The sequence below is a fragment of the Branchiostoma lanceolatum genome, chromosome 6 (genome assembly GCF_035083965.1).
Source record: "Branchiostoma lanceolatum isolate klBraLanc5 chromosome 6, klBraLanc5.hap2, whole genome shotgun sequence".
In the NCBI taxonomy this organism is placed as follows: domain Eukaryota; kingdom Metazoa; phylum Chordata; class Leptocardii; order Amphioxiformes; family Branchiostomatidae; genus Branchiostoma; species Branchiostoma lanceolatum.
The window spans coordinates 5,170,434-5,190,628 of NC_089727.1; the positions used below are offsets into that span (position 1 = coordinate 5,170,434).

Sequence of the window (20,195 nt, forward strand, 5' to 3'; positions counted from 1 at the left end):
TATCCAAACTTAGCACAGAAAAAGTGCAACTGGATCACCAAAGTTAGCTTGAATGCCACACCCATAATGTGCAAGGCAGTGCCAATCCCTTTGGTTGGGGGAGCAACATTTGTCCCCCTCTCAGTGTTGACACCCTTCCCCAAAGTCAAAGTTCCTTCCCGCACCGATGGTGCATAGGGCGGCGCCCATCTCCGTTTCAGTAGCCCTTGGGCCACACTTTGTGCAATCACTACAGCAGGGGGCTAGTCCACTGGTAGTGGTGTGTGTTTAACTTCCATACTATTTCCCAAATGCTGAGTGCTAAGCAGAGAAATCAGTATGTACCATTTTTACAGTCTTTGGTATGACCCGGCCGGGGTTCGAACTCACGACCTACCGTATGCAAGGTGAACACTCTACCCACTCGGCCATTGCACCGGTTACCCAAAGGTAGGCTGTGTGAAAGAGATAAGGTGCCAACTCTGGGGTTCAATGTGATTTGTATTGTCTTGTGCTGGTTCTAGCGTCCAGGCCACATCAAATTTGGCACTCCCGCAGCTTTTTAGACTACCTACTTTATATGATTACCAGGAAGTGCATCTCAAATTTTCAGTGGAAAAGTGATAAGAAGATCTCACACTCTTTGAACAAGTTCAGCCATAATCAACAAAATTTTCAGAACATCCATTTATTCTGTTATTCTGTGATATACAGGGATTTACCATCATTGTTAACATAACTAGATTCATGTGTACAAGGTCTCCAAGCAGATCTCTGCATAATTTGAATTTGTCTAATGTTCTCTGATGCCTGAGAAAAGTATGCCTATGTGAAAAAGTACCTTCTTGGCCTGAACTTTAAAAAAAACATACAATTTCACAAGCAGAAGAAAGACCCACCTAAGTCACATACTTTATGATGTAGACTTGTACTTACATCGTCTCTGTTTACTCTACAAGTACATGTACATGAAGTACTAAGATTTAGTCCAACTTTCATATGGTACTTTCCTCTTGAGTCAAATCCTTGGGACCTTAGGTTTGGGTGATATAGAGCCATAATACAACTGTAGTACAAAATCGTACAAGTGAATTTAGTATTTTTTCAATGTCGGCTATATTTTAAGTACATATTAGCAGATTTGATATTAAACCATAACAATCACACTTAACACATTGATATCCATATGTTAGTTTTAAAACATACCCATTTTAGTTTTTCCGTGATCGTCACCAAGCCTCGCCAGTAATGGACTTCTTTCGGGGCGATTTCTACTGTCTGGTCAACCGTACACATAGGTGCAAGTTGCAACAGAAATTAAACTGGGATTTCTCTAACAAACGTTTCAAAGGGATAACACTACCATCTAAAACCTGCCAAAAGCATACATATTTCTTACATTTTCATATACAGACGTCATTCGTCAAAAATGAAACAAAGTCTTCATACCAGTCAGATTGGTTGGTTCTGTGATCAGAATTTGATCAGTAAAACTGATTACCGGTATGCTTATTAGGGACAGAAAGTTTGTCCCTTGTCTCATCTTCATGCTAATTTGTCCTAGGCTAGTGGTAGTTGGAAAACCCGCTCCATCGTCGATCGGTTTTGTTCCTTGGTCCAGCTACGGTCTACAGGTCTGTCCCTGCAAAGTTGTGAACAATAAGTTGTAAGCGTCAGCATGTAGTTGATAGATTTTCTTTTATTCTATATGGTTTGCCTTATTGGCCTGATGTGATCAGTACCCGAGAAACTAGCAGTTTGCTACAAATACACGTAACAACTTCGTATTTAGACCAATGAAGTTGTCTGGATACTAAATTTAGAACTTGGAGAAAACAAGAATGACGATGTTGACCACGTAATCTTACTAACTTATTTTATGTGGTAAACAATAGTAGGTACAAGATCTTTTTTTCTTTATCAACTACAAATAGTTTTGACATCTGTTAAAGCCGCATCAATTCGATACGTGAAAAACTGGACGATATCTTTAGTCGGTCCTTTTTTCGACTGTCCAGACTCACCTCCTGCAGTTCCATTTGTTTCCGCTTTGTGGCGTATCGCGTCGTCTAGACCCTGTTTCAAATGGGTGACGAAGAAGCCCCATGCAGTTGCCCAGGCCCCCTGTACCTCCTCCGTGAACTCTTTCCCCACCACTGCTGCCAACCCCTTCATCAGAACATTGCCAAGGGCCTGAGTAAGCAATATATAAGTTTTAGACCGTCAAAAGTTGCCTCTAAATTTTGTTTCTTAAAAGTAATTTTGTTGGTACCACCACCACTACTAGCCTCCGGCTCGACGGATACCGCCCCCTAGAGGGAGGGGTCATTGACCTCCGCCAGCGAGAGCTTTTGTAAACACAGGCTACCACCACTTCTCAATCTTCTTTATAAATACACATGGTTGAATGGAATGCCGCTTTTCGTTAAGGGTCGGTTCGAATTTCATGGCTATTATGAAATCATATAGCCAGATGTCATTAGCCAGTCAAATTTTAGGTCGCAATGCCCTTGTGGAATGGGGATGTTAAAAGTAATCTCCAAGCAGATCTAACGGTTGCAAAGACCATATCCAACTGGCAAAAGGAGTTTTTATTGCAACGCAATAAAAACTCATTTTGCCAGTTGGATACGGTCTTTGCAACCGTTAGATCTGCTTGGAGATTAGGGAAAAAGTGTAAAACCAATGAACTCACGTCGAAGTACTCTGGCTTGACGCTGTGTCTGAGGTGGCTCTTCCCGGTGTCGTACAGCAGCTGCTGCAGGTCCTCCGGCTCGTCCAGACACGCCATGTAGGTGTCGAAGCTGTGCAGGAAGCGGGTAATGTGCGCGCGGAGGGCGATGTTCTTCTCGAACTGCTCCGGCACGTCCATGTCCACCTTGTCCATACTCCGGAACAGTTTCCTCGTGAACGGGTAGTCTGTGAACAGTCTGGGGGAGACACGTAGGGAGGTATGTAAAAGGTTAAGTTTAAAGTGAGAACCTTCCACCTTTATATGTCTCAACTGTAGTTCAAGAATGCCACGCCAGGATAGGACTGTTGGAAAGTCATTCAAGGCGCTGTTAGCGGCCATGATACCAATACCCCCGGGATGGCAGGGAAAATTGAAAGGAAAGTGATGTGATATACACGTACGCGTGGTCACAAACTACAAGGACTAGAGGAGTACAAACAAATACACGTTCTTTTTTCTTCTTCATCAAATCTCACAATAACTGCGTTAGAAACAGATACAGCCTTGTCTATACTCCGGGATAGTTTCCTCGTGAACGGGTAGTCTGTGAACAGTCTGGGGGAGGCACGTGGGGGACATGGAAAAGTTAGGGTCAAGAACTGTAAAGAAAATTGCGAATTCATTGCACCGCGAATATGTCTTACTTCTATGACCTCTGTACTTCAAGTTCAACTGCCACACACTGCGAAAACCTCCGTTTCTACCCAATCGCGAAATAAAACCACTGATATATAGTAAACGATTTTAAAGTACAAGGAAAAATTACACAAGGGAAGTGATGTGCAAACATACAAGGAGTAAAAGGTTTTTTTTTTAATCACTTTTCACAAACAAATATCCGGGATTTTTTCTCCATTACAGCCCACCATAACTCAGTAAGAAAGATGCAGCCTACATCCGAAAATGATTTCATCAGGTTGGTAGAAAATAGGATATGGGAGATTCTTTATACACAACCAGGTATTGATCTCACCTGCTAACGTTTCGATGTCTATCAGACACCTTCTTCAGAGCTTCTGACTGGAGTACTGCTTCTCATTGAAGTTGTAAAATACACAAGGTCACAGAAAAGACAAGCACAACAAGTAGACAAGAAATCGGCAGTCACTGACCACATTGCCAGACACAACTGCGTCATTGACTGGGAGGGTGCCAAGGTCATCGACAGAGAGGATAACAGACACACCCGGTGGATAAAGGAGGCGGTCTGGATAAGGAAGACAACACCGGTGATGAACCGAGACGAGGGGGGGATACAAACTTAGCCATATTTGGGACAGTGTTCTCACCGCAAAAGCGCCACCTACATCGGCTACTTATAGCGGTGAGAAGCAGTACTCCAGTCAGAAGCTCTGAAGAAGGTGTCTGATAGACATCGAAAAGTTAGCAGGTGAGATCAATACCTGGTTGTGTATAAAGAATCTCCCATATTCGATGCAGCCGTCGGGAAGTAAAGTGCCACAATACTGAGGGCACAATTTATGACTGACTGCGATGCACTCGTAACCAAACTTGCAGCAAAGCCTTTGAAGCTGTTTTAGGTCTGTCTGTCCCATTATTGCTCCGTAAGTTATCGGGGCGGCCAGGGCTGCAGAGCGATAAGACACGGCTATATACACAAACACAGACATTTGAGCTGCCAAGGATAAGGTCAAAGGTACCAGTAAGTTCACCGTGGCTAGGCTGGGTGACTTATCCGGCGATGGATATATCCTCTCAGGTTCAAAGCGAGAACTTGAGAAATCTACTTTTTGAAATTGTAACAGAAAGACAGAAGATCCGATGAAACTAGACCCATAAAAATATGATGAAGGACCGGATCCGGATGTGGAAAGAAAATTGTTGAGATAAAAATTAGTGTAACTGAAGAACTGATGTGATACAAAGAGAACGTTAACACAGTGCCAACAGCAGTGGTTGCACCCTTTCAACAAAGTGTACAAGACATTTCTTACAAAGATTATGGGCTTTCAACATCTACAGTCGCAAGATTTCCTTTGTTTATCCTTTGCTTGGGTGATTCGCCCACGTATCCATTACGTGTGATCCCGAGAACTAAAGTAGATAGGATGGCTCTCATGATGGCAAAACCCATTAGCCTCAACAAGCAGGGTAACATGTCAGAGTGTGCTGCCTCTTGTAGTAGTAATCCTGTCACATTGAACCACTGTTTTATCAGATTATGGCAGCATTTGGGCAGCGCCTTTCTAGCATGGTTTACACGTTTAAGGGGCCATAAATACTTCGCCAAGGCGCCAGCCGTCCTAGGGTGTTCCATAAAAAGTCATTGAAGGGTCTCTGTTCGTGTAAAGAACGTAGAGATGCCATGTAAAGTTGATGTTTTCAGGTATCTCCAAGTTGTTCCAAAGTCCAAACGATTGTCATATCTTTCGTTTTGAGTATTGTCTGCAATTGTGTATGATATTGCATTGAAAGTTTTTAACCGTTATCAAAAGTTAGGAAAAAACAGTATATATAGTAACTTTAAACTTTACAGGTCTGATACAAGACAATAGAGACGATAAAGACAATCCAAGTCTGGCACTCACATTCTGAAGATGGCGAACCCGTTGGCCCTCTTGTTGCTCAGGACGACCTGCCAACTTTCCCGGATGTAACGGATCTGAGTGGCTGTCAGCCTCGTGACGTCATCAGGTGTGCCGTTCTCTGATTTTTCCACCAGACTACCCATGGCTTCTGTACTTGTACTTCAGGCTTTATCTGTGGAGAATACCAAGGGCAATTTAGCCGTTAAAAGGTTAGCAGAATTTAACTGTCCCTTATGACTTCACCCACAACACCTTTCAAATCTGTTACAAAACACAGATGAGTGATGGTGACGATGATGTTGATGATGATGGCGATGATGATGATAATGATGATGATGATGATGATAAGGATGATTAAATTTAACGCTATACCAAGAGGTGCTCACACATTTTCCTTTAACTGCTTATGTATTCACATGTACCCTGGGACTTCCTTGCCTGGATCGGAAAATCAAAACCTTAGAAGTTGAAGTGTGCACAAATGCAACGTCAGTCATTGTCAAGCTAAGATACAGTGTAATTTCTCAAAGAATACAACAAGTAGAAGGAGAGAAACGAAAGTGAGGACAAAAAACGTTTCGTGGTGGCTAGTTGACCTTCGCGTGTTCGTCACGACCTTCACCCACACAGAACACGTTATACGGGTAAGTCACAGTTACACCTGACATCCCCTCAGTACCCTTATCTCGTCGTTGCCCTCTAGTTTACCCGGCCTCAGGTTCAACTGGGTTTGTCTAAGTGTATCTTTTAGCATCTCCAGCAGGACGAAGTATCAACAATCGACCTTTACGCGGTTGAAGTGACTTTGTTACAGCTTTTATGGGAAGGTAAGGACTATAGGTTAAGCGTCTGTTGTCAGAATGAGGCGAAGTGTAACACTATTTCGACAGCTGGTAGTGGATTGCGCGCGGCCTCGCTAAGGCTCGCGTATTTCAACCGAGCACACCGGGTCTCTCTCACATTCGTCGTAGGCTGTCGTGCGATTTTGATGCCGTAAGATTTTCAAGCAGACTGTGACAGAACCAACCACTGACAGGGATCTAAGGCAGCCTTTTCCGTAAAAAGACAGCTGAATTTTGCAGGATAAATGTAAGACTAACCAAAGAATGCCCTCAGACTGCGATCGTACGATGATCGCACGAAGCTTGTGACCGTTGTGACCAAAGTAGTGTGTTGGACAACAATACCTGTCTAGATCGACGTTTGCATTTGATGGTGTAATGTCTTGTTCCGGTCATCAAACAGCGACCTTAATCTTCTCCTCCGCAGAAGAAGGCTTTCATTATCGCGATGGATTTGAAGCTTTCTCCTTTTTTAGCACGTCTTGGATACACGTATACACACAATTAATACATGCTACAACACGCGGGGCGTAATGTTGGTCTATATATAGATGGGCATCTCACGTAGAAACACCAAACATTGCATATATTACAGTATCAGTAGTCGAGCAGGAGCAGAAAATCTACGATGGTCGTCTGTCGAGATTGATTGCCTGTCATTGTGTTATCCTCATCGTCTACACAGGTACGACTTTCCTGTGAATTTAGTATAAGAATCCCTTTTATATTGTAACAATTTATGTGCCGTCAACAGTGTGTAATAATGTAGTTTCAAACATGTTTTTAAAGGTGTAAAGTGGCAGACCAATTCAGGGTCCCTGAATGGGACCCTGCCATCCTGTCACTGTTTTATATGTGAATAAAAACCATTATTATTATTCTTATTATTCCCTTCTTAGTAATCTCCAAGAAGGTCCATCGGTGGCAAGGCAGTATCAAAAGGGCCAACCAGGAGATTATCCAAAGCCATCGGTGTCTTCTTAGGGCCTGGTCACATACGTCTTACGATCTCAAACTGGGGGCATTTGGGGGATTATCGTGCATCAGCATGTTCCTTGCAAAATTCAGCTGTTTTGTTGCGAAAAAGGTTGTTCTGGAATAGATACTTGTCGCCTGCTTGCTCTTTCAGAAGCTGATCGAAAATTCTACGACATCAAAATCGCACAGCGACCTATGACGAGTGATCGCGCCGTTTAACAGCTACTGCTACCTAGTATCTCCCCTTCTGGTTCTTGTCTAATATTTCTATTTTCTTAAATGGAATGTTTCACATTTTGACTGCTTTCCTTTCGCCAGTTTTGTAGATATTTGCAATAACTCTTGCACAACAGTTTTACAAGGTAGAAAGTATGGCATCTACTAGTACATAACTACAGTTTCATAGGACTAATCTACCTAATATATTTACATATATGGCTGCTTGACACACATGACGAAGGAGACATTATATTGTCCGATAGATCAGGGCGAATACGACACGACAACAGTACACTAACCTTTGTGTCTCACACCGCCCTAGCGTGTTGCGACTACGACAAGGTTACGCCACGAGTACTCCTGGCTCACGACAACTCGCATGTCTGCCAGTCTAAGCCTCATGGCGCTTCGTGACAGAAACACATCCCCGTGGAACTATTTTCAGACAGAGCATCTCTTGATGAATGACATTTGGGTGGCCTTTCGTGAGCCCACAAGCCACAAATCACACCTGCTTATGGCCGCGGCAGCGTCAAGGTGACTTTCATGCACTGCCAACGTGTCGGCTTCGGTTACGACAACTGTTTCCAGGGGTTACGTTGGGTAGCCTCTACCAGGCTCCACAGATCGCTGGAAAAATCGTGGAAATTGGCCAGATAGACGGATAACATGCCAGAGAAGTTAGTTCGCTAAAGAAGTTACAGTTTCCCGTGGATGAAATACTGGACCCTCTCTCCGTAGCCGACTCCCTTAGCATACTATTCACTCTATTTGGCCAATTTCTACTATTTTTTTCAGCCATCGGCGGGGCCTGGTAGTGGCTAATGTTGGGAGCTTTTTACCCTTTACCACCCTTAAGTAACCGTTTGGCACCCAATTCCCTATTGGTTACAGAGTTAGGCAGCAGGGAGAAGGTTAAAGTGCATCGTCGCGTGACAGCTGGCTCTTAATCTGATTTCTTACGACTTTTTACAAAAACATATGAAAAGCATTTTTGAATGTAGCAAGCTCTCTTGTGTATAAACAGTTTTGCAGACTCTCGCTATTGGGAACGCTGCGTTCGGCTAGAGGAAACAATAAGCTAGCAGCACCAACAGGTACGTGTATACACTACCAATGTCAATGATAAGATTATCATGCTATCGGAAACACAGAAATGGTTTATCAACTAGTTTTATCCAAACTGTAATGAACACTAGACGCGTTTATCATGTTGTGTTACTCGGATGCATCTGCGACCTTTTCAGTACCTCGGAGGTGTCGATGCTCCGGTGAACAACAAGCACCGTGAAGCATCGGCAATGGAGGACGAAGCCTAGAACCTAGCCTGATCCCAGTCTCTACGGGTCGGCTTAGGGGTGTTTTATCGGGCCCAGTCTGCTTTATTGATCCGTTTCTGTCAACCTGTCCATTCAGTAGCTGCCATAGTGAGTTTCGCCGCCAATTAAAGCCAAGGCCGTAAACCCACCCCCGAGCGGGCTAAACTGTCTGGGCGGGCGGGCATCACTCCCAGCTCCGTAGAGATACCGGGGAGCTCCCGATGGTATGGTTTCCAGGCTACCTGGAACCGTGTCTGATAAGCTGGCGCGCGAACCGAGTGGATGCGTGGATAGCTCGTGTGTGGTAGCTCGTATGTCGGTGTATGTTTTATTCTTCACACCCCTTTCCAAAAGAGGGTTCGACCGCGCGCGCTGCGGCCGCTGAGCGACCAACTTGACAGGTTGCTCATCGAATTTCACAGATAAAGAGCGATTAAAAAAGTTCTGTATGTTTTGTTGTATTTGAAACATGCGTATTTTGTCATTAATTATGCAAATTAGGTATCAATTTTCAAAAATCTAACATAGTTTAATAGATTGCAAACCTAGAGAACACAACTAATTGATACAAGACAAGACAATACTTTTCAATAGCATCTTATAAACCTATTTCAAGTTATGGTTTCAATTAATAGCATTTATTGAGTTCTACCACCAACCTTGACTCCAAATTATCCAAGTCTCTGTGACCTGTTTAAGTAAAACGGTCTGTTGTCTTATTGCCAGCTTTTTTGCGCCAGGTATTTTCTTCTAAAGACTAATAAACGCTACTTGGGTTGCGTAGATACGTAAGATTGCGTGCAAGCGAAGCCCCCTGTCAGCAACACCAAGCCGATGGGTGTTATCTCGAATTCGAGATTAGCTCGGATACTAATTAGCAGCAACAATAGATCGACTAGACCAAGACGCAGGTCGACCGTCGGCGACCTAGACTTCGGGGCTGACGTGCCGACAGACACGATCTGGGGTTTTGAAATTAGAGTGTTGTTTGTTTCTTTGCCTTTTAGGGCCCTGTCACACCTGTGCGTATATTCAACTGCGCATGAGTTGCGCATTAACATTTTTTTGGTTTAAGTAAAGTTTGCGGGGGAAAAATGTTTTCTACTTTGACCCACCGTTGTGCGGCCTAGTAATCGAGCCTAAGAAATCACTTATTCGGCTGCAAACTTAACCTAAGCCAAAAATATGTTGATACGCAACTCATGCGGACTTGTCTATACGCACAAGTGTGACAGGGCCCTTACGCAGTCCACTATGTCTGTCTTCTTTTGGTGACTTCATTGCGGTTTAACATTATAGAAAAAAACCGCACGGTCCGGTCATCACATACGTCGCACCATCATACGATCGCAAACTGATGATATTCTTGAGATAGTCGTCCATGTATAGTATGTTCTGTCTTGTTACGGCCGCGCGGGAAAGGCTGTCTTAGGTATTTTTTGTGGTTTGGTCACAATCAGTTTTAAATTCAATTTAATTCTCAGACATCGAAATCGTACGACGAATGCGACCGCGCCGTGTTAGTCAACACGACAAAATCACGACGCCGCCCGGTGAGTACAAATCACCCGGTGGCCAGATCGTTATGTGGTTAAGACATGTGTCCATTAGCCACCGACATTGCCGACATAACGATCTTCCCACAGTGAAGATCAGCTTGGAGATTAGACTGTTCAAACCACCTCTTGCGTGCGAACGGAGATGGCACAGACATGCACGAACTGTTGTGTGTACCGCCTTTGCAGGCATTCGTGTGTTATTTCGATATTGAGTTTAACTCCCGTGACATGTCCTTGTGAAGATCACGCCTGGGAGGGCGTGAAAGTCAAAGTCTTGGTTGGCCTTGAGTGAAACTATAGCAGCTCCGAAACAGCTGGAATGCCCTTGGTACGGCCGCACCAATTTGATTGGCACCCCAAAACTGATGCGAGCGTGCGAATAAAACAAGCTGGACAAACTAGTAAAAAGTTGCTTTCATTGTTAAATCTATCTATAGGTGGTACGGAAGGTTGAACAAATGACATACAGAGCAGAGTGAGAACAGTGATATAGTATCATTGCAATCGGTAATAAATAAGCTTCTTGTTGATACATAATACTATACTTTGATGAAGGTTAGACATCCAGGTAAACAATACTAATATACAATTTGATATACTACTGGATTCAGTAGTAGAGTTTAAATTGTACATTAGTATAATACTATACTATTGATAGTAATAAGTGTTTATCATCCAAAGCAAAACAAAATGTAAGCGAGGACAAAACACCCTCAGGCCCAGGGACGAAAATGTGTATCCGGTTACCCGACCGACCCTAGAAAAAACCTGCCGACCCGGGTCCTATGTTTTGTCGGTCGCTGGCATTTGAGCTTAATAAAATTCAAGCAGACTGCTTGTATTTCACACACTGTTAAAAGACGAGGGCTTTGAACAGTTCATGTAAGAATGTGTAGTAAAATAATACGTCTTTGTTCAGTTTATTAATACACAATGTATATATAACGTTAATTACAGTATGATGTTTGAAATGCCAATGCCTGTTGCATTTCAAATTTACATTCTACAAATGTATTTGTTGGATCACTTCGGCCGAAATCTTTTTTGAAAGAACTGAATCCATCATCTGCCCGACCCTAATCGGAAACACAGCATTTTTTTCCTATATGCCATAGGCTGCCTCACCTGGTCATGCCATGTCATCCTAAGGTCAAAGGGTCACGTCGTTAGTCATTTGTTACGGTATGGTTTGTCATACCTGTGCTGTGTAGATTGTCGGCATCATTTGTAGTGATGAATAACTAGGACGGCGACCTCACTGCAATCTACTCTCCAAGCAGAGGTAAGATCCGGGGTATTTTCGACGTATTTTCGCGGTATCTTATACGTCTTTCTACTTGTGCGGTTTTTGTTGGGTCTTCCTTCAAGAAGAAAGACGTATAAAATACCGCAAAAATACGTCGAAAATACCCCGGACCTTACCTCTGCTTGGAGAGTAGCTGCGATCGCGCTGCGACCAAGGAGGCTTTCTTGATATAAAACCTCTTCGATGCGTCCTGAAATTTGACAGAGCGCTCAGCGAATTTCACAGATAAAAAAGCAATCTTTTTACGCTTTGTGTGTCTTGTCTTTTCGGCCTTACCTTTACATTTTGCGTTATAATCAAGGGTTGCACAAATCCAATATCTAGGACGCAGCGAGATCGCAGCGAGATCGCCGTCTAGCGGAATGGGGGCCTACACGATCTGTTGTGAAGATAACGACTAATGACTATGACAGCAACACAATGCCGGACATTCCAAATATAGTTTTATCAACGACGGTCGTCTGCTACTGGGTACAGTGTTTATATTTATTACAATATATGATCTATGCAGTGGACTGGGATACTTATTACCTTCGCCGAGAAGGTTATGTTTTCCAGTTTGCAGAGGCTACAGAATCCTGTTTGAAACACTCTTTTCCTTTAATACACTACCACATACTTTAGTGGTTGTGTATGGATATATTTTATACAATCATTTACAGCCTGTATACACTGACTTAGAAATCTCGGTCTGCAAATCGTTTCAGAATTTTCACCAAACTGACACGAAGTCTCTTCTTTTGGAAGATTTCTAGAATCGGCATGTGCCCCTCGGACATGTCCCTCTGTCTTTGCTGCGCTTGTTCTATCACCTAGTGTCAGTGACCTTAGCGGGCAATATGGTACCTAGACCGTCTGTGCCATATATATGTTGGCACTCTTTAAAAGCGGATGAATAAATCAGTCTGCCTCGACGACCTCTCTTCTTTTGGTTGCTTCCGTGCAGAACGGTTTGTCCCCAGGCGAGCCTGTATATCACGGGGACGCCTTCAGCACAAACTCTGCACGATGAGCGAAAACAACAAGGAAACCAAAGGGCAGAACAAAACACGGTTCCCGCTCCCATATGGGCACACGGTTGAATATTGAGGATCCTGTCACTCAAATGTGTGTGAAGGATTTCTTGGAAGTAAGAACAGCTCCTAGTATCGAACGCAGGCTCTGTAGAGGAACATTACCGGCTTGGCGCGTTCTTGTGCCTTCTTCTGAAGATGATATGCGATTGCCCTTCGCCAACGGCGAAGCCTGCACGTAGACTATAAAACTGTGCCGTTCTTTTACTATTATAATAGTCGAAACGACGGACAGGTGCGCTGGGGTTTGCTGGGCGGAGTGCTCACCTGGGGTCCGTACCTGCAGGACACTTACATCAAAGAACGTGCCGCTCCTACTTAATCTGTTGCTCACATGGGATATTTTTAGACAACATTTTCTGGGTCAGCCTTAATTAACTGTAAGAGGATGTACTTTTAGGCTGGTGTAAGACTCTTAGTCACAGAAACGGCCATCACGCGTAGGTCGATTTACAAGGTACCTTTACTACTCATTGGCACGTTCAGAACACACACATTGAATGACAGCCTTAGAATGGACGGTAATGTCTATGTGCGTTTCTGCATCTGAGAAATGTGCCAGGGGGTGTTTTGATGAGAAGAATCGAGAACTACGAAAGAGAAAAAAAGGCTGGGACATGTCCTATGATAGTTATTACAAGTTGAGATCCTAGGACACCTTTCCTATTCACAATGCTTAAGCTAATGTATTACACAGCACCTTCCAATTGTTGTGTTTGCGCTCTACACCTGTTACTACAGGCTTACTGTGATTGTTGTTCCCCCCGCCCACAACGGGATGTGTACAATAGCGAACTGATTTTAGGAATGGCGGAGGGGTGGGGCTTCATCGTGGCGAACGTACGTAAAGCCATCTAAGATTGCATTCAATCAAGTTTAAGACAAGATAATCTCCTTACCGTAACACCAAGTGAAAGGATTCTGCCCTGATTGTAAAATGATCATTAGAGGCCATGATACGGCAAGAGAGAGAAGTTGTAATGTATACACTACCGCGTTTAAACTTACGTATATTATAGAATCCTTCTTGCAAGTAACCTTCACCTACTCATAACGCGGATATAGCCAAAGGTTCTCAAGCAGTGTCAACAGAACCTACTTACCGCGCTCGGTCTATTTAGACGCGTGCGAAAACTGACCCAGGCAACCTGTAACGTTAGCATCCAAAACAGTCATTTCCGGTTGTAAGGTTAGCAACAGCCACCAAGGTTGTTTTCACTAACAGGTTGTTGTACGTGTCTTCATGTATTCGTCGCTCGTGCCATTGATGATGAAACAAGGAAGCGTGCATCTCAACAGATTGAATAGCTACATGCACATGGTGGCCGACCCTCGCCCACTACGGTAGATGCACCACATTCAGGGACTGTTTTGGTGGTAAACATTCTCCGGGGAAGGGAGAACCGGTGCCTCGTGTAGCAGCGGTATGGCCGGTTATTCACAACGGCGTTAACATGAAACACAGATTAACAGACACGCGCGCGCGCAAACACACACATATACAGATAGAGAGAGAGACTGAGAGAGAGAGAGAGAGAGAGAGAGAGAGAGAGAGAGAGAGAGAGAGAGAGAGACTGAGAGACTGAGAGAGAGAGACAGAGAGACAGAGAGACAGGCACACACACGTGCAGACACACGTACGCAGACACACATACATACACCAAGGAGGACACATGCAAATTGGCAGAGCCTTGGAAAGTGAGTCGAATAGGAAAGGAGAGGTATCATGCATTTCCACATTTCCACACCGGCCCACAGGCATTCGGGGCAAAGATCAACCCTGAATCAACAGTTTTCAAGCCTGTTAGCGACTCTAAAGCCGATAAATGTCAACAAGTCGCAACACGACTACACATAGTCGCACTACGTGCACGTAGTACATGTACATCAATGTAAACATAATACAGTCGAGGCAAATTTTCCGTACCTTGCGCGGTTTGTACTTGGTTCCGTCCTCGTGTGTTACCTGTGTCGTCCTGGTCCTGGGTGTGTTTGTATAGTATGGGACCCGCTGATCCGGGACACAGGTGACAGGGTGTGGGACAACCCCGTCCTGTCACTACGACGGGGGCGTGGCTACGGAATAACTTTTGTTTTCTTGGCGTAGAGTAGAAAGACCAGCGCGACTATTTCTGTGTTCGGTTTGTGTTACACGAACTGGAGCGTACACCGCGCACTCCACACTTGCTTTTAGATCGCATAGGTCAAACTAGCTATTTTCAAAAATAGGGTGCGTACACGTGTAAGGGTAAAACCTCACCTAGAGCAAGGAGGCTAAAATAACCTCAATGCTTAGAGATGAGTCTCCCACGATTCATCACATGTATGTACACATTCTCCCACACACGCAAAAAGTCGTCAAGGGAGAATCCTCTCTTTGAAATTGTTTTTATATCATTTATATATTCCTCAAGTCCTTCTCAGTTCCGGTCCTGAGGTCTATGTGAATCAGGTCGACAAAAATAATTAACGAGGGCGTGATGTGAATTTTTTTAATCAAAACGTTATTTTGCCCTCCCCATGTCAACCTTCCTGTCACAAGTATTTTGCTTTTATATATTTGCCTTAAATTTTACAACCCCTCCATCTCTTTCCCGTTTTTCAATCCGTCGGATTCCGTCCCTTCCTTCTCGGCTTCAGACCCTCAGTGCGACGATGTGCAGTGATGTGCGGCAACGTCATTTCATGTAATAACTGAGAGCCGAGCTGCTAAGCTGAGGACTGGGGCTTGATCATAGTAAAACGTGGAGGTGTAATTACGTAATTCAACGCTACCTCCACTTTGCAGTTCTGTTCCACAGCGACCTTCTAATACCTTATCATGAATCTATCATGCCACCTTCTTAGATCCCCGTGACTACATGTAGCTTTCCCTTCTTTGTCTTATACATACCTACCAACCGGCGGAGCCTAGCCAATGATGAAACTCAAAGCAGTCGCCTCTACTGTCTCCAGTAGACTTAGACGGTTATTGACCCTTGTCGTGATCATGTGATGTTTAAAAAACTTCGTTCTCTGTCGTAACTACATGTAGAATGGAACTCCGGTACTATATATACTAAAAGTTAAGAAGTGTATCCAGGTACAGGTACATCTCTTTTAATGAATTTTAAAAGTATTACGACTGGGAGATCATACAAGTATGTCAAACTTAAAGTATACTGAAAGCCCCGGTTACATATAGCCGAACAGGGATCTCGACCACACCAGCCAACCAACGTTGGCGGTAGGACGGGTGCAGTCTGGCCAGTTTTAGATGGCCAAGTGTCAAATATGATCCCCAAACACACCCTGACCACTACAGTACTGACTTGCTCCCAACCACCAGCCAACTACCAGCCAACCCAGTCCAGACCTACCGCCCACAGCCGCATTTTCAAAAGTCTCAAAACATTCGGCTGGCGCAGCCGAACACCAGCTAGCCAGCCACGCCGAACACCAGCCGACCACAGCCGACCTAGCTCCCGAACCACTCCCAACCATGGTCGGGGGAAGGTTGGGAGGCCATGTTGGACCATGTGTAACCGGAGCTGAGCGCACGTCTTCTCTACAATGAATGAATGAATGAATGAAGACCTTTATTGTACGTTCGTGCCCCGAGGGGATAGATACAGGTCGTCTAGCAAAAACCTAACTAATATGTAAGTGACATATACAGTGAAATATATACAGTACATAGTTTAAACATACATGGTAGACGAAAGTGATAAGGCTAAGCTAATCCAGTGACCAGTAGAGTCAACCTCTTCTCGCTTCTTTGTACATGTGTAGATGTATGAACAGTAGACGTTCTCCAAAACTCAGTGACCTGATGAATACATCTGGGGGCCTGTGATCCTGAGATAAGGACGGGATGAAGAACTACAATACAGGTGACCCCCACCGCGACAAGAAATTGCACAGGGCGGCCGTAACATATGGGTTTGCGGCTTGGGGTGCTATTCAGGGTCTCCATTCCGCCGTAAGATTGGCTAAGATTGGCACTCTTGGCAGGACAAAAAGGACAAGGAACAACCTTGTTGTACCACACGTACAGACACACAATGAGAGGTGCATTCCCCTTTTCCCCTCCATTCTAAAGAAGTAGATGTACTTCATCATTCTATTCCAAGAGGCAGATCGCAAATAAGAAGAAGCAAACCTTTGTCATGATCAGTAGGTAAAGGTATTACTACCTGGGCATGGTAGATGCCCACTTTAATGTTTCTATAAGTGAGTGAGTGAGTGAGTGAGTGAGTGAGTGAGTGAGTGAGTGAGTGAGTGAGTGAGTGAGTGAGTGAGTGAGTGAGTGAGTGAGTGAGTGAGTGAGTGAGTGAGTGAGTGAGTGAGTGAGTGAGTGAGAAGCTGGTCTCCCCGGGGCTCTATAGGTTTCTGGAAATACATTGGTGCAGAAATTAGTCAGGGCCGTCTTGGCGGAGGCCGACAAGGCTGACAAGATACCCCCTCCCCCTATTTCAGTCTTTCAGTCCGCCAAGTGCTCTGGTAGAGACTTACAAGAAACGACCCGCAGGGCTGTGGCCTAAATCTTGGTAAATTCAATCAGATATGGAGGGTAGTCACGACACAAAGGTGCAGAGCTAAACGGTGAACAACAACAAGGGACAGAAAGTAGACAATCCACCCTACGGGCGTAATTTTTCTGCGATTTGTGCCGACATCGTGATCACAGTGATGGATCGGCACAACAGAAATCCGGAGGGGTGTTTGTTTCCTTGTAAAGTGGAGGAGAAGTGAGACGTATAACTCTTTGAAACCTCTGTCACGTCTGTCCAAGTCATTAGGGTCTACGGAAGAATGCCGTTCGACCGGGAACTATTCAAGCTGTCAAAACTTGAGGAACGCTGCTGTGAGTGAAAGAACACATTAAGAAAACGATGCGGAACGGTGTAATTAGAACTCGCAGTAGGGGACCGACGCAAAAAGAAAATAAATACAAGTAACGCGAGTCTTCGACCTACCTAGCTGTCAAGAAACGTGAGCGACCCATCACGTTTTGAAGAGAATTAAACATTCGGGAGGCTATGATGGGGGTTGGCGGGATGCCAGAGCTGGCACATTTAATTATCTGCATGGGTCCACTGAAGTTCATGAGGAATCTAGGGGTCAAGGAAGAATCTAGTATCTGTGGACTCCCCTTATTTCGCTCTTTGGTGTCAGTGGTGTAAGTGACTACTCGTTGTCGTCCACGGACAGCAAGGTAAGGCGTGTTCTCCAAGTAGAGATTTCGGTCGGGGGCTAGTAGTGGCCGCGATTTCTTACGACTGGCTCACTTCAGCGGTAAGAAATCGTTGCCACTACTACTACTAGCCCCACGACTGAAATCTCTACTTGGAGAATAGGTAAGGCATAGCTTGTGCATAGTTTTGCGCTGTCTAAAATAACTAACGTCACATTTCCTTGTGCAAACCATAGACAGTGCGGTATTGTTCGCAGTTCAGTATTGGTTAGTGTGATTATTTTAATAAAAGTGGTTAACCGCACAGGCCATTTCATTTAGGAACAGGCTCGAGGCGATTTCATCGCTTTGGGCTGAAACTTTCCCTGACAACACTCGGCGAAAGTCGTTAATCATTGGAGAAACCCTTCTATGAGAACGCCGTTCCTTCAGAGGTGTGCCCACTGTTTGGCCTCACGTCTGACCGAAGTTTAAAGACAACATCGCCTGCCAAGTAGTAAGACGTAAACAATGATCTTACCTTTAGTTGCTTCCCTGACGTTGTGTTCTCAAGGTCTGTAAAACATGGGAGCGAACACAGATCAATGCAGACCCTACTTTGCGCGCTTCATAACAAACAGAGTGGCAGGGACTCGCACCAGAACATACGCCTTCGCGTAGGCAGGTTTAAATTGGTTCTCTGTTCTTCGGTAATCTTATGAGCGACATGATATTTGAAACCACGATTCATGCTTAATTAAAGAAGAAGGAAACGAAAGCTCTGTTTAGACATCTTTATTTGGGCGACATGCCTTCCGCTCTTCACTCGTCACTAATATCACACGGCACGAAATCCGGTATTTAAGCATGCTTAAACGCAGCGTAAACGTGACGTTTATTCACTATTTCCGCAACTTAACGACCCCTATACGTCTGCTTAAAGATTACATTTAAGTTGTCCTTTCCGGAAGTGCGTTAATGTACGTATTGGCACTCATTCACGTGTATTTACGTAACTATTCGACGCGTAAAGGCGTCGTTATGGACAATCTTTCCGTACCTTTACGAAAGATCCAACACGAAAAGTATGCGTTTCTTGAGACCTTTCCGTAACCTTTCGTCCATGTTTATAATCCGTTTTCGTCACGATTTTCTCTACGTTTATGTGCCGTTCACGCAGCCTGAAAGGCAACTTAAAATCATACCTTTCCTCGGTATTTCCGTGACCTTTTAACGACCTTAACGTGCTACAAACGTGGTATCTGCAAGGCGTTAAGGCGTCGTTATGGACAATCTTTCCGTACCTTTACGGAAGATCCAACACGGAAAGTGTAAATTTCTTGAGACATTTCCGTTATCTTTCGTCCATCTTTATAATCTATTTCCGTCACGATTTCCCTACGTTTATGTGCCGTTCACGCAGCCTGAATAACTACCTAAAGCTATACCCTTCCTAGTGTTTTCCGTAACCTTTTTATGAGCTTAACGTGCTAAAAACACGAGCTTAACGTGCTAAAAACACGAGCTAAACGTGATAAAAACACGAGCTTAACGTGCTAAAACGTAGTCTCTACGTAATAAGTTTCCTTTTCATTATACAGTATCTAATTTGATCCTTTACTTAACTTGCTACGGATGGCTTAACCATTCCGAACCCTTACATAGACAGGTAATATATAAATATGAAAGGCAACAGGGCCGGTAAAGTTTAGAACAATTTATTTGAAAGATGATAACACTGCACAAAAACGTGTTACGCCATTATAGCGAGACCCTTCCCCACCTTAACGAATATACACATACAAAATGTAATAAATTATTTCTTACATGGACAGCTAGTTTCATTAAAAAAATGTCACCTTATCATTAATAAACTACTAGTATTCAGGCTATTCCTTACCCCAACTACTAACTATTACAATGTGCTTCCAAGTTTTAACCCTAGCTAACTATTACATCGACACCAAAACGTAACCCCTAAAACTAACTAACCCTACGTCTAACTTTTCTTCCCTCCCGTGTCTTATTAGCCTTTACCAGGCTCCGGGGATCGCTAGGAAAATAGTAGAAATTGGCCAAATAGAGTGAATTGTAACAGTACAATCATTCTTGGTTGAATAACACTTACTAGGTACTTGCGGTTACGTCATCGGTCTTCATATTCTAACTTGTACTTGACGCGGTCAACGAGGGATCAATCTCACATTGTCGGTAGATTCTCCCTTCACCATTTTGCGACATTTCCAAGTCCACGATTCCGGTCCCAGTGTTGGGCGAGACGACAGGGATAGTTCCTATCAAGACAGGTAGACAGGTTCCGATTTCACTCACGCTAATCTCCAAGCAGATCTATAGGTTGCATCAAGACCGTATCAAACTGGCAGAGAAAGTACTTGGATTGCTATACATACAAGCTCCTTCTTCCAGTTGGATACGGTCTTTGCAATCCATTGGGCCTGGTTGGAGGCTAATTCACGCCGTT

At 44.1% G+C, this 20,195-nt stretch overlaps 2 protein-coding genes across 4 annotated transcripts in view; one reads left to right on the forward strand and one right to left on the reverse strand.

The window, feature by feature from the left end:
• Positions 1-651: 651 nt before the first annotated feature.
• LOC136437305 (cytoglobin-2-like) lies at positions 652-18,359 on the reverse strand. Of its 3 annotated transcripts, none has more exons than XM_066431834.1 (5): positions 18,255-18,359; positions 5,263-5,434; positions 2,675-2,909; positions 2,004-2,172; positions 652-1,621 (listed from the first exon to the last, which is right to left on the reverse strand). In XM_066431834.1, exons 2-5 carry the CDS (start codon positions 5,403-5,405, stop codon positions 1,608-1,610), a joined length of 561 nt encoding a protein of 186 aa, XP_066287931.1. In that variant the 5' UTR covers positions 5,406-5,434; positions 18,255-18,359; the 3' UTR covers positions 652-1,607. The 3 variants fall into 3 exon arrangements, with proteins under 3 accessions (XP_066287931.1, XP_066287930.1, XP_066287932.1); XM_066431833.1 differs by lacking the exon at positions 18,255-18,359 and adding an exon at positions 14,486-14,621; XM_066431835.1 differs by lacking the exon at positions 18,255-18,359 and adding an exon at positions 7,601-8,071.
• Positions 17,616-20,195, forward strand: part of LOC136437307 (cytoglobin-2-like) — a 29,330-nt gene continuing 26,750 nt past the window's right edge. The window contains exon 1 of the mRNA XM_066431839.1: positions 17,616-17,755. The gene's annotated coding sequence lies outside the window, so the exon portion shown is untranslated. The remainder of the gene's footprint in view (positions 17,756-20,195) is intronic.